Here is a 13054-nt window from a genome sequence, read left to right on the forward strand (position 1 = left end):
TTTATAAGCTATTGTGTAATTCTCATTTTTGAGCAAAAAAAAAAGTTTACTTTTTTTTTTACTATGTGTTGTAAAGTAGAATTTGGTTTCATGTAGGATCTCTTCTTGGTACAGCAGCGATGTGTGGAGCTGTAATAATGTGTCAATTGTTAAGGCAAACAGCAGCTATTGTGTGTTCAACAATAGTATATGCAAACTTTGGGCACTAGGACCTGCTTATAAGAAAACAGAGTATTGTGATGTGATGCATTTTTGTCTTGAGTGCCCTGGAATCTTTATTTTTTTGACAGAAGGGACCTTTAATCTAATATCTAATCCAAAAAATTATGTCTTATAGTACACCACAAGATATTTATGGATTAAGCCAAAAAAGCCCATTACATTAAGTGGACTGAATTTTCTGTAGCAGAAAATAAAATTACCTATAGGAAAAATAATTCCTATGGCTTCTGGCTGAGCTATAATATGTTGTTCTGGATGCAGTATACAGGAGTGACTTACTTTCAGAAGCATGAGGTAGGGAATGGCATCTATTCAAATTCAAATGCAATTAAGAAGACACTTAAATCTGTTTATAAAAAGCTGTTTGGTTTTTTACATACCAAGAAGTCGGAAATATTAGTGACTTTATCATGTTAGCTGTGACAGCGATTCATGTAGGGAATGTAAGAAGCTGCAGCCACAGTCATCGGTGAGGTATTTGCTTTCAAGAATCTTAATAGTGTTATGTCCATTTGATGCCTTCCTATTGAATTCGGAAAAAGTTTTTAAAGGTGTGGGCAAAAGTAATCACTAGCAAAGAAGTCTAGCCTTCTTTGCTTCATAGGGAGGAAAGCTATTAAGATACTCATTTTGCAGTACAGGTATTCCTGAACAGTTTTGGTTTGTTCTGTATCAGTCCTATATCAGCTCTCAGTGATGAGATTTTGATAGACCTCAGAGGGAGCATCTATAAGATATTCATTATTTCAGAACATCCTCAGAGAATTACAAAAATTGCGAACCCAAAAGTTAATAGACAACAAAGTCTCTGCATTTTTAACGGGTCCTAATAGAGTTTAGCAGCTAAAGATAAGGGATGATGAGCCAGCTTTCATTAGCTGAGAAGAAACTACTCTTCAGATCATTCAAAGTTCATAGAATGCAGTGTAAGAGACTGTGCAGAACAATTTGTTTAAAGAATCAGGAAATATCTGCATACCTTTGGCATTTCTAAAACTTTTGGGTTTTGTAGGTCAGAGCAGCATGGGTGTGACTAAGAAGTCCTGTGCCTGATTTCAGGTATAAAAGTTCTAGTCCTCAGAAAGGAGGCCCAGTTGCAAAAGAAATTCAGAGAATAGCAGGCTGGGAATTGTACCATTTTTGATACAAAAAAAATCACCCTTTTGATACTTTTCCTAGATGTTGGCTGAGAGGACCTGTGTGAGGAACATTAGAAAAGCATGACAAAAGCTTTGTTCTTACGTGGGATGATAGTTCAAACTTCCCCCAGTAAAAGAGAGAATACTGTAATAATACATATAGTCTCAATGCTTTTTTTTTTTTCCTGCTGCCTTTCATTTTGCACAGGTTTCTTTTGGAATGTCTAAACATTTTTCTACACAAAGTGCCTTCAGACAGGAAGCATTATGAGTCTTTTATTTGGAGGAGAAAAAGAATAATTTTGTGGAATAGCATAAAAAAACCAACCAAACAAAGAACAAATGCAGCCAGCCTAGAAACAGAGATCAGTGTCAAGCTAACTGTATTAATCTTTCTAAGAAGAGTAACTGTATTAATCTTTCTAAGAAGAGTTAGGTCTCAATCTCCCAAAAGAGCTCCAAACGAGTAATCTCAGTCTCTAGTTAAGCTCACAAAATATATGATGGTCCTAGCGGGATGTGAAACTTCAAAATTATTCTGATTTGAATTATTTTGTATATACCAACAACAGTGCTATTTGGACACCATGTTTCAAGCACAGCCTCACGGTGTTCTGATGTAGTTAAAAGGTTCACTTCTATAGCAAAGAAAAACTTAAATTGATTTCAGAATATTAAGCAGGTCCGTCATAATCTAAGGCTTTGGTATGTGCTGGGAATATATTGAAAACTTTGTCACAACTGTGCACCTAGACTAAATGGTAGGTTAATTATTTTGAAGTCTCTGTTTGTAATGGAGTGCTCTATTCTGCTATGAATGTTCATATAAATTCTGATCTTATTCCAGAGGCTGTTTTAATTTACACGAGATATATAAACTAATTTAAAGGGCAGGGAGGGAAATGGGCAGGAGAACTTGCCTCTAGAAATTGAGTAAACCTCGTCATGGAGTTCACAGGCCCAATAGCTTTAGAAAGCTATTAACCAATGCTTGCCACTTCTGCCCAAATTCCTGAAATTTGAAAATGTTCATTCAAGAAGTGGCACTGAATCTCTTTTACACTGCTATACCAAAGTAGGAAAGCTAACTGTGTTGCCTTAAGCCGGGGTGAATTAGGTTTTATTCTCTTTGCTCTGTTAGTTAACTTGAATGAGTTAATATTCCTTTACGTTGGATCAGTAAATTACGTGTATCTGACAAAAAAAATTTGCTTTGCCGAGAGCCTGTTTGGGATCCTCTTGCTATCAAAGCTTCCATATTGCTGTTTTTCCAAGCAGCAAACTTATTATTTATAAGAAGTAATTTATTTTTAGTTTTGTTTTTTTTCATTTCACACTAATAACTGAGAACCGTCTCTCCTAGTGAAAGAATGTCTTTTCAGCAGTTCCACTCATTCTGGCAGCACCGTGGGTGATTAAGAGCTTTCAGAGAGAATTAATCATCTTCATAGACTTCCTCCTGCCCTCACTCGAGGCAGGTTAGAGAATTAGTAGAAGAAGGTGCTTCAGCGTGATTATCCAATAGCTTTAAAATACAAATAGCAAGTGAGGATTTTGGACTATCAGTAGTGACTACTACTACCACCTTATTTATGGTAAGCTTATAGCTGTCCATGACAAATAAACATATAGAGCTAGTTTACTGGTCTGTTGGGTGGTTTGCTGATTTCTTGATACGTAGGAAAATATCTTGTGACTAATGCATGGGACAAAGATCAGAAGGAGCTAATTCTACTGTTTAGTTTATTGCATATTTCCTTGTTAGTTTTCCAGAATCATGCTTTTGGAAAATTAGGTGCCAAAACCTTGTTACAAGGTTTAACTTGCATATAAAACAAGTTGCAATGCCGAAGAAGGCAATCTAGAACTGCAAGCTTTGTCCCCCTTCCTTCCAAGACTGTTGATGTTGGAGGAGCCAGTCTGTCTGGTCTCCTGCAGCCACATGTGCCTGTCCAGAAGGATTTCTAGGCAGTGCTGTGGAAAGGAAAAAACAGAGAGAGGGAAATACATTACAGGTTACGACTTGGAGACAATAACTCTACTGGAAGACTATTACACAGTAGTGGTGTCAGTTTGTTGGTAAAACCAGGCTTTTTTGCTCCTATCTATATCCTGATTATTATAGTTGTTGTGGGCAATAGCTTTCCATGTTGTTGATAGACTCCCTACTGGCTAAAATCTGTGGTGATGGCTCTTTTGTCTTGCACCATCTTCCCTTTCCAGGAAAGTATATTGTAATACAATCTAATGTAATTAAAAGAGATGTGATGTTTAAAATTTCAAGCAGTATCTTTAAGAAAAATTCTGTAGTTCTTTCTTTTTGGTAAATGTGTTATCTCAGGAAGTTAGATAGATGTTAACACTTGTACAAGTAACATTTCCGGAACTGCTAAATTTCTGGAAGTTCAGAGTGGTTCTAGCTCTTTTAATTTTGTTTCAAAACCATTTTTTTAAATTGGAATTGTACTTGCCTTGTATGTAAGACGTACGGATATGTAGTGCCCTTACTGACATTTGTTGCAGCATGTAGCATCTAAACTTACAGGACTACGTATGAGCAGCAGCAGAAAGTAGTTTATTAGGAAAGACTGAAAGTGCTTACCCTACTTGGATTTTTAATAGAATCACCAGTTAGGGAGTGGATCCAAACTGACCTTATTTTACTGTTTGATAGTTTTCGAACAGCTGTAAATTGATCTCCATACACATTTTTTCAGGAGCCTTTTTTGTCTTTCAGTGATGTATTTTGGTCTTGGTGATGGTTTTTGTCTTGTTACTGGTGTTGAAAACTTTCTTTTAATTATGTATTTTTAAAAAGTCTATGAGTGAGTTTCATTTTTAGACTCTTTACTCCATATTATCTGTAACCAAAGGCTTTATTTTCCAGCTCACTGAGATATACTTGTGTAATAAGATATTGGGTTTGTTTGTTTTTAATTTAAAATGTTGTATGTGGCCTTGGGTAATTAAAAACATTTCTTGAAATATGGTGGGTTTAACTGTATCATGCTGGAACTGCTTCTGCTGATCATGAAGAATTGAATAATACCATTTGTCATGTAGAGTGTTGACTCAAACACAGATGAGTTCAATTCAGATGACAGAGATTGTTACAAAACCCAGCTGTTGACTCTGCTCCTCTTTCCACAAGTTGCTTTCTCTGTGGCAGGAATGGCTGACCCATGAAGCAATTCTTTAACAGCCACAGTTTGTAGCCTGATTTATTCAAGGAAACCAATGGTGACTTTAAGTTGTTTTAATGTTCTGGGTTGGCAACTCTAACAGCTCAGGAGCTGCTTCCTGTGTAAATCATCAGTGCTAGTATAGTAGTGGCAGTCTTTGGAGAAGAGGATGTTTAAGTTGCCTGTATTGGTGAGCAAATATTCTGTGCTTCTCATTCACAGCTAACTTGAGAAAGAATCTTTGCAGTGGCCTGCCTGCAGTTGCAGAGTAGTTGCAGACAACTGCTGGCAAGATACCTTTTCTATGGCTCCAAATGATTCATCTCAAACTAAGGCAATTTTCAAGAGCTTTGGTTGTTAATCACATCTGGAGAAAAGACAAGAAGAAACTTTAAAACAGATACTCTTCTTTGGAGTTTCCATTTCACTGGGATTGGAAGAAGACCAATTCTTAATCATTTACCATTTTTGAAAAAGGTACATGGTGAACACAGGAATAGGAGCCAAGAAATTTATTGGCCAGGGCTCATTCTGTTGAACAAATCGCTCTGGTGTTAAATGGGGAGCAATTCTAACAAGGCTACCAGGTAGGCTGCTTCGGAGGGAAGAAAGAAAATGGGCTTGGTTTTGGGTGGTGATGTTGTTGGGAAGGCTGCCAATTTTCCTTGGTTTACCTTCTTTCCTTTTTAGGATAATACCTTGCTGAGCTCACAAGATAACTCTGAGGATTATGGACTTGGTTTAATTCTCACTACAGTCAGGAGAGCTAGCGTTGATAGCAGTAGGTGAAAGAGACAGCCTTATTCTAATAGGTTAGTGTCTAGAATAATCTCAAATTGAGGCTTTTTGTTTATTTGCATTTAGATAATTACTGTGTAAACTTTAGATTTTTGCCTTTGAAATGGAATTGTTTTCCCAAGAAGTGGTCCAAATAGCAGAACTTAATTCTATTTTTGTTTTTGATTATACCTTTATAGCCTTTTTTTGGAGTTATTTTATAGAGAGGTAAAAATAGAATACAGATATCTTCTATCTAAAACTTGTGGACGAGATGCTTCTCTTGCCTTTTTTTTCTCCTGTAGCAGGATTGAACTCCTTGCACTACAGTGACTGTAAAGTCATCACGCTGCATTTAAGACAAAATGCAGAAAGGAATGACCTTTTGCTAGGACTCTGTATTGCTAAGCCTTATCACCGTCTTTCAGCAAAAGCCAGTTTAATCCTTAAACATTTGTACATGTAGTATCTGTTCAGAATTGTCTATTGTTAGCTATCTGTGTTCTCATTGATTATAATGCTGTGCATCTCCACAATGCCTGCTATTTGCCCCTTGGATCTTCATTGTACAGGGTAGCTGTTATCTTCCTTGCTGATAGTTTATCATCAATGGTACCAGTTAAGAGCTGAAAACACTTCCAGCATAATGGAAAGTTCCACTTTCGCCAGAATGACTCATAATTAATTAACCCCTGGGGTATTCTGCCTGGGATGGAGAGGCTTCCTGTGCCCAACACAAGAAAAAGTTACGGGAAGATATTACTTTATAGCAAAAGAGAAATTGATTGGGAGAATTTTATCTGCCTTGTAAGAATTATGTTTTCTAATACTATCAATCTGCCTGAGTCTTGCTTGGAAACTAACTGAAAAATAGATACTTTGGAAAGGGTTGCTTCTCTGACTTAACATCTTCCTTTGCTACAGGAGCAAAAAGACAACTGCTGTTAACACCTTGAGAAGAATGGACTTGTAATACGAGCATGTGGAGGCAAGCAGCACAGGAAGCAGTAAATATCTTTTCCTCCCAGCAGGCCACAAGCTTTTGGCTTTGAATAGGTCACTGTTAAAATGTAGCTACCAAGTGGCCACTTGAGAGGAAAGAAAGAAACTGGGCTTGGGTTTGGGTGGTGGCAGGGATTAGGAGGGCTGTTGGGACCATGAAGAGGCAAGGGGTGACTGCCCTGCAGAATGCTCTTCATGTGGCTGTTGGACATTACTGAAAGCAAGTGAGTGGCTGGAGTATGGTTTCACTGTCCCAGCTTGGTGTGGGTGGAGTGTCTGTAACTCATGACTTCAGCAGACTTTTCCTGCAGACTTCAAGAAATCTTGTGATGCCTTCATAGCACTGGGGGCCAATTTATTTTTTATCAAGGACTCTTTGCCAGATCTGTAAGATTAAACTTGGTGTGTCTGTAGCAGACTTGAACCAAGCAGAGTGGTTCTGTACATGAAGATAGATGTGATGGGTGTAAATTTCTCCAGTGAAGAGCTGTAACAAGGCATGGGAGCTAGGAGAAAGCTCCAGAATTTGAGATTTAACTCCCTGTAGTTTCTGAGATAGAAAGAGCTTTTGCTCAGAAATCCTTCTCCCTTCAGGAGAGGGAAGGAATAAAAGATTTAGGGAGATGCTTCGTTTAAGCTAGAAGTGTTGTTTGGACTTGTGATTAGTGATCTGTTAACATTTGGGCATTTCAGACTTGACAACTGTTTACTGAAATACCAAAATGCAGATATTTTAATCTCCAGTGGTGCTGCTTCATTGATTTCCCCTCAGATGTACACACGTGCAGGGGTGACTTCTGCATCTTACTCCAATGAATGGCTGTTCACGCAAAATACGAAAGTTAGGCTTGTTACCCAGTTCTCTCTTTTTGGCTTGTTAGCTCAGTCTGCTATCTGTCTAGGAGAAAAAATGGGTGTTGAGCTATGACAGACTTTGTAACCATGCAGAGTAAGTTGGGGGGCATGGTGCAGAAAGGAATATTACTTTGAATAAAAGATTATCTTGGAGAACAAGACTGTGATTGTATCCATGTTTCTTGTCAGTGGAGAAGTACCACTGAAAGTGAATATTTGGGAGACTGTAGCACCATTAAGGACAAAATTATATCTTAAAGGTTCCTGTTTGCATGTGGGAGACAGGATGACACTGACCAGTAGTGCTTCTCTTTATTCCAACTCATTATGTGTTAACCTTGATTGACTATAGCGTGTATGTTTGAGTGATGTGTGAACTCTTTTCATTCGCCATGACCTTTTGTTGGGCTAGATTTATTTTGTCTTTTTTTTTTGTCTTCCCCCCCAGCCCCTACTTTTTTTTATGGAAGCTATAAAAGCACAGTAGCATAGGGACAATGCAGGCAACTTTGTATGAGAGACTGCAAGCAAAAAGAGAGGGATGGGGAAGACTAATTTTATTATGAAAATGAGCATGCTAAGTAAAATACAGGTTCAAACCCTGTCTTTGCTTGGGAAGGTTTATGGTCTAAATTTGACATAGACTATAGCAAGCAACAGGAGAACTGCCATATGGAGGAATAGCAGCTTTTTATTATTAAGATCATACAGTTAACGACTTAGTTTGTAAATTTCTACTGAGCAGTGTCTGCAATTCAGCAGCAGAAAAAGTGTGCTTCATAGGGAGGCTTGAGTGAGAAAAGGATGGTGAAATGTTTTTGAGTAGATATTGCATGTGCAAATGGGATAGGTTGGGAAAAGTTGCATGTAGCAGGAAGAGAGACATAAATCCAGGTGTAAACAAAACTATTTAGTTGGTTACTCAAAGGTGAAGTGACTGGTGGAACTGACTAAATCAAATACTTTCAACATCTCAAACAAATGACCAGTCTAAGGAAGGTCAAAGTATCACTAACCTTTTGTTGTTTTTAAAAAAATTAAAAATTTGGAAATGAATATAATTGTCCTCTGCAGTTCTTTTCACAGTATAGAGTAGATGTCAGCAATGCTCTAGCATGTTGTGTCACACACTGTTTTTCTGCCCCAAATTAAAGTTTAAGTGTGAAAACAGACATCATGCAGAATCCAAGCTCTGTTTCTCAAAGAAGGAAGATGCTATCGTGATATTCATGGTGTGTTGCCTCTACATCAGTAGCTAGAAGTGTCTCCTGCAGACTACAGAGATCATTGGCAACCTGTAGCAAGGAGCTGCTCCCTCTCAGGAGACTGTAGCTGCCAGATCTCAGCCCTATTACACACTATTCAAAATCAATCCACTTACCACCTTTGCCCTACAGCTATAAGTGGCTGACACCCATTCGAGGGTGACCTGGAAAGCTTTATGGGAACAATTTCACTGTCCATACAGGAGAAGCTAATAAGTATATTCAGCTTCCAAATCTCTGTAAGGATCTTTCCTGAACTGAGTGCTGTTTTTTTTGACATCAACTCTGTGATAAGCAGAGAATTGGCTCTGGTAATGGCAGAAGATAGCAGGCATTAAACAGGGAAATCTGAAGAGGTAAAAGGGGAAAGTAACAATTACAACGTTATTGGAGACTGTATGTCCATAATAAAGAAGGGCCAGTTGCTTTTGTTTTATATAAAATAAGCCTTCCCCCTGCCATGGCAATAAAGCACAGGATGAACAACAAGGAGAATATCTTATGGAAGGGTAAGAGAATGATGGGGGGGGCGAAATAATCAAGTGTACATAAAGTAATCAAATAGTATCCCACAATCCTGCTCTTTTAAGGAAGTGTTGCATTTGCTTCTCTGTTTATGGGTCCATAGAGGAGAAATCCCTGAAATTCTGTTTCATTTGAAGGAGCTGGGCAAAATGCTGTTGCTGTCAAGTCTTAGTACTTCGAGTAAATAATCGGTATTGATATTTTGAATATTTCATGTGGTGACACAAGGGTAACATTGTATTACGTAAGTTCCTGTGTTTCTTTATCAGCTCTGCTGTGTTATCGTGTGTAAAATCACAAGCTATTTTTTCATTCAGTTGAAACATAAGTGAACAGCACTTTACCCGTGTAGAAAATAATTACAAGTTCTTCTGCATTCACAGGGTTTGAATGGAGTCTGAGTTCAAGAATTATGAAGAAGAAACACCTTTTCTGCACTGGGGGATGGATCCTGTATTTTCTGCATTTGCAAGACTCTATATTAAAGATATAAAAGAAATGAGAGAATCTAAACAAGTGCCAGGTATGTACTTATATGTGCTGATTATGATGCACACAGAACTATAATTGATTTGTGTTGTGCTCTTTATCCAAGGATTGCAGAATGCTCCATGAACACCAGTAATTTTGTGTGCCCCTAAGCTAAGTGACGTATGTTTAACAGTTCTAAGAACAACAGGTTTTATGTGAAATATATGTGAAAAAATGCGTTCATTCTAATGGCTTTTCTTCCTCTCATATATATAGATACAGAACCTCTTTTACATTAAGATAATGTTGTGTTTCCTCTATGCTTGTTACATTCTGATAAAGTTAATTCTAAAAACGCTGGTCCTTTCTGGCCGTATGTGTTATACCTTTCCACTGTCTCTACAACATTTGAGAAGGATTTTATGCCTCTTCTCTTTGTTGCAAAATTTTGACAGTTCATGACATTGCTGGGTGTATGTGTTTTGCTTTTTCTTCTGGATAGTAATATATTATAAAACAGATACAGGTTTTGAAGTTTTGTCTGCTTAATTTCTAGATATGATAGATATATGACATTCTTCATACATTTGAACAGCCTTATGGTAAATTCTGGCATCTGTGCTGAATCTTATACCACACCTTTTATTTCCTAACCCTTGTTGGAAACCGTATGCTTTGCAGTCTGTTTCCTGCTGGTCTTCAGCCAATATCACCCACATGTGTACATTGTCTAAAGCAACATGGGTCTGACCTTGAATTTCTGTTTTCTCTACAAAGACTTTAAATAAACTGCAGTATGTTTTCTGCTGTAGAAGCATTCATTACTCCAAACTGAAGCTTGACAAGGTGCAAGATTATCAGGGAGGAACCCAAGGAACTTAGAATTAATGAGGAAAAATAGTAAACCCTAAGCAGTGTATGTGGTTTTGGTTTGGTTTTGGTGTTTTGTTTGGGCTTTTTTTTCTTTTTTTTTTTTTTTCCTCCACAGAGACAAGATACTTTTGGCTCTTTGAATATGCTCTGCCTTGTAGGTCTTGTTATTCTTATTTATTTTTCTTTAACAGCAAGGGTTATTTTACCTCTTTAACAGCAGTACTATTCTTGCAGAAATGAAGGACTGGTGGTTTTTTTGCTCTTCTCGCAACCATTTTTATGTACATAGGGACTTCACAAACTTCAAAGCCCACTATATATACCTCTTTGTTATTTAACATAGTGGGAGACTTGTCTCAAATTCGTTGCAAGAATTAGGCTACAGTCTGTTGTAGATGTTTGTACTAGAGTGAGTAGTACTTAGAGGCCTTTTTAAAGTGTGCAGTGTAGCAAATGCATCTGGTAAAAACTGTTCCTGCTTCAATTAGAGACATCTTAATTGTTTTCAAACAAAATACAAAACAACTGAATGTCAGCAGAATAGGATTGTAGTTTGGACGTGGACATTAGTACATGCACACGTATTAATAATAATTAAAATATATTCAGAAGAGTTAAACTTACAAACATCAACAAACATTTCACAAGAGCAGGAACAGTCCTAGAAAGTACAATCCTGCTCTCTTTTTTTTTCCACCTCTAAAATACCTGAATTTCCCTTCTCACTTCCCTTCCTGTTCTTTTACTTAAGTGGGTTGTCTTCTGCTTCAGGAACTCTTTCAGTTTTGTTATTACTCTTTTTTCTAAGATGATCCTAAGGAAGTGGTATCTGTCATGTCAAGATATCAGCCTTTAAAATTGGTTGCATGCGATCTTTCTCCGCTTCCTGTGCATCTAGCATTTTGCACAGCTAAGCTGCTTGCAATCCTGTATTACTTTCTAAACCAAACTTTAAAGAATAAAATGAAGTTTCATAGAACAAACATCCTGAATTTTGTTCATTCTTCTGGTGCTGTGCATATACCAAACCAGACATTTTTCAGTGTATCTTACTTATTGGCAACAAATGATAGCACAACAGAAACACTAAAAAAAAATCTTTTGGGGAAGGAAGAAGGTAGGTGTTTGCTGTCAATGTTTCCTGCCTTTAATGGGTTTGTTAAAGACCAGCTGAAGCTAAGTATATGATTGGCTATAAATCAGTCATTAAGTAATGGTAATTAAGAATGAATGAGTGCAAAACAAAGAGTTGTAACTAGGAGGAATGGAAAGAAACACGGATGTCAGGAAAAACATCCTTAGAATGACATCTGCTAAACTGTGGAGCAGCCTTCCCAGGAAAAAGGTGGGATGCCCTTCACTGGGATTGTTTATATCCTGACTGTACAGATTGCCAGGAATTTACTGTACGGAATGGTCTTGCATTGGCCCTGAGGAAATGGATTGAATGACCTAATAAGTTTTTTCTTTCCATTTTTAAGCATTAGGATTTGATGCCACAATGACTAATCCCTTAAAACAACATAGAGGAAAGCAGTAAACCTGGCCAATTACTCTTCTGCTATAAATGGTGTCAGGAAGGCTGGAAAACCTCCCAGATAAAAACAGCAATTGTGTTGTCTTAGAGGCCTTGAAATGAGCGTGGGTGTCAAACTCGGTTGTAACACATAATCACATAATGGAAATCAGCTTTTCTCGGAGTTATCATGCACCACTGCATTGTGACAGCTTATCAACAAGCGAGGGAAGCTACAAATAGCATAAGAGGAGGTAATAATAATTAAAACAATGGCAAACAGCTCAGGGCTCAGTAATGCTAGTAAAGACATGACCAGAACTTGCCCTAGAGAGTTCTGTATCTATAGCCCCCTATACTGCTGCTGTGGCTTCCTGTTGTGGTAACAGTGTATTAACATGTGTTATTTACTGGGCTACTAGGAGCTTGACTGAATGTGTTTGCGCGTAGCTTCAAATGTTTAGTATATTTTTATTGCTACCAATATGAACATAATTTGAACAAGTAAGCTGGCAGGAGAAACAATTTACACCTTGAAGTAGTCAAGTTCAACAACTTTTGACAGTATAAATATAATTTCATTTTTCAAATGAATTCAGGTAGTTTCTCAAAGAGTAAGGGTGGAATTCTATATGAGTTTATGGAGATGGAGAGAAGCATTTTTTTCCGGTCTCTGTCACTTGCCAAAACTCAGCTTACTAACTGACAAATGAACATAATAACATGTTCCTTGTTTGTACAGTCAAGAGCTTGGGGTCTCTGCTCCACAGACTTACCCTGAAACTGACCCAGACCTTCTTTTATAGAAATTTTGTAAGGTTTAGTGAATAATTATATACACTGGGACTGTCTCTATTGAGGGTTTCTATAGCAGTGTTTATTGGTGTCCTAGTAAATGGAATGAGAGAAAAGTGGGCAGACCTGTTAAATATTCTCTACGCCAGACCTGACCAGTGACTGCACGATTAGAACAGCCAGCTCTGAGATGACAGCAATAGATGCATCCTCAAAACATTGCAGTGGATTTTTATGAGCAAAACTTCTGTTTATGAGCTGCTTGGCTGATCACCTGTGATTTGTTCTGAAACTTTGGGGTTTTGTCTTTCTTACATGAAGAAAGTTAATTCCAGGCTCATTTAAGGCTGCCAGCTATGTAGGACAAGTTATTTTTGGATTTTGGTTTTGGTTTTATACAGAACATTTTTCTGACTCCCTTGCTGCAGTGTT

The 13054-nt window shown here is 37.6% G+C and overlaps 1 protein-coding gene across 1 annotated transcript in view; it reads left to right on the forward strand.

Moving 5' to 3' along the window:
• The first annotated feature begins 9357 nt into the window (after window positions 1-9357).
• The window catches only part of OBFC1 (oligonucleotide/oligosaccharide-binding fold containing 1), a 25640-nt gene continuing 21943 nt past the window's right edge, over window positions 9358-13054 (forward strand). The window contains exon 1 of the mRNA XM_009579807.1: window positions 9358-9490. Coding sequence (XP_009578102.1) covers window positions 9358-9490 — 133 coding nt within the window. The remainder of the gene's footprint in view (window positions 9491-13054) is intronic.

This window comes from Fulmarus glacialis, unplaced genomic scaffold, assembly GCF_000690835.1.
Source record: "Fulmarus glacialis isolate BGI_N327 unplaced genomic scaffold, ASM69083v1 scaffold21866, whole genome shotgun sequence".
In the NCBI taxonomy this organism is placed as follows: Eukaryota; Metazoa; Chordata; class Aves; order Procellariiformes; family Procellariidae; genus Fulmarus; species Fulmarus glacialis.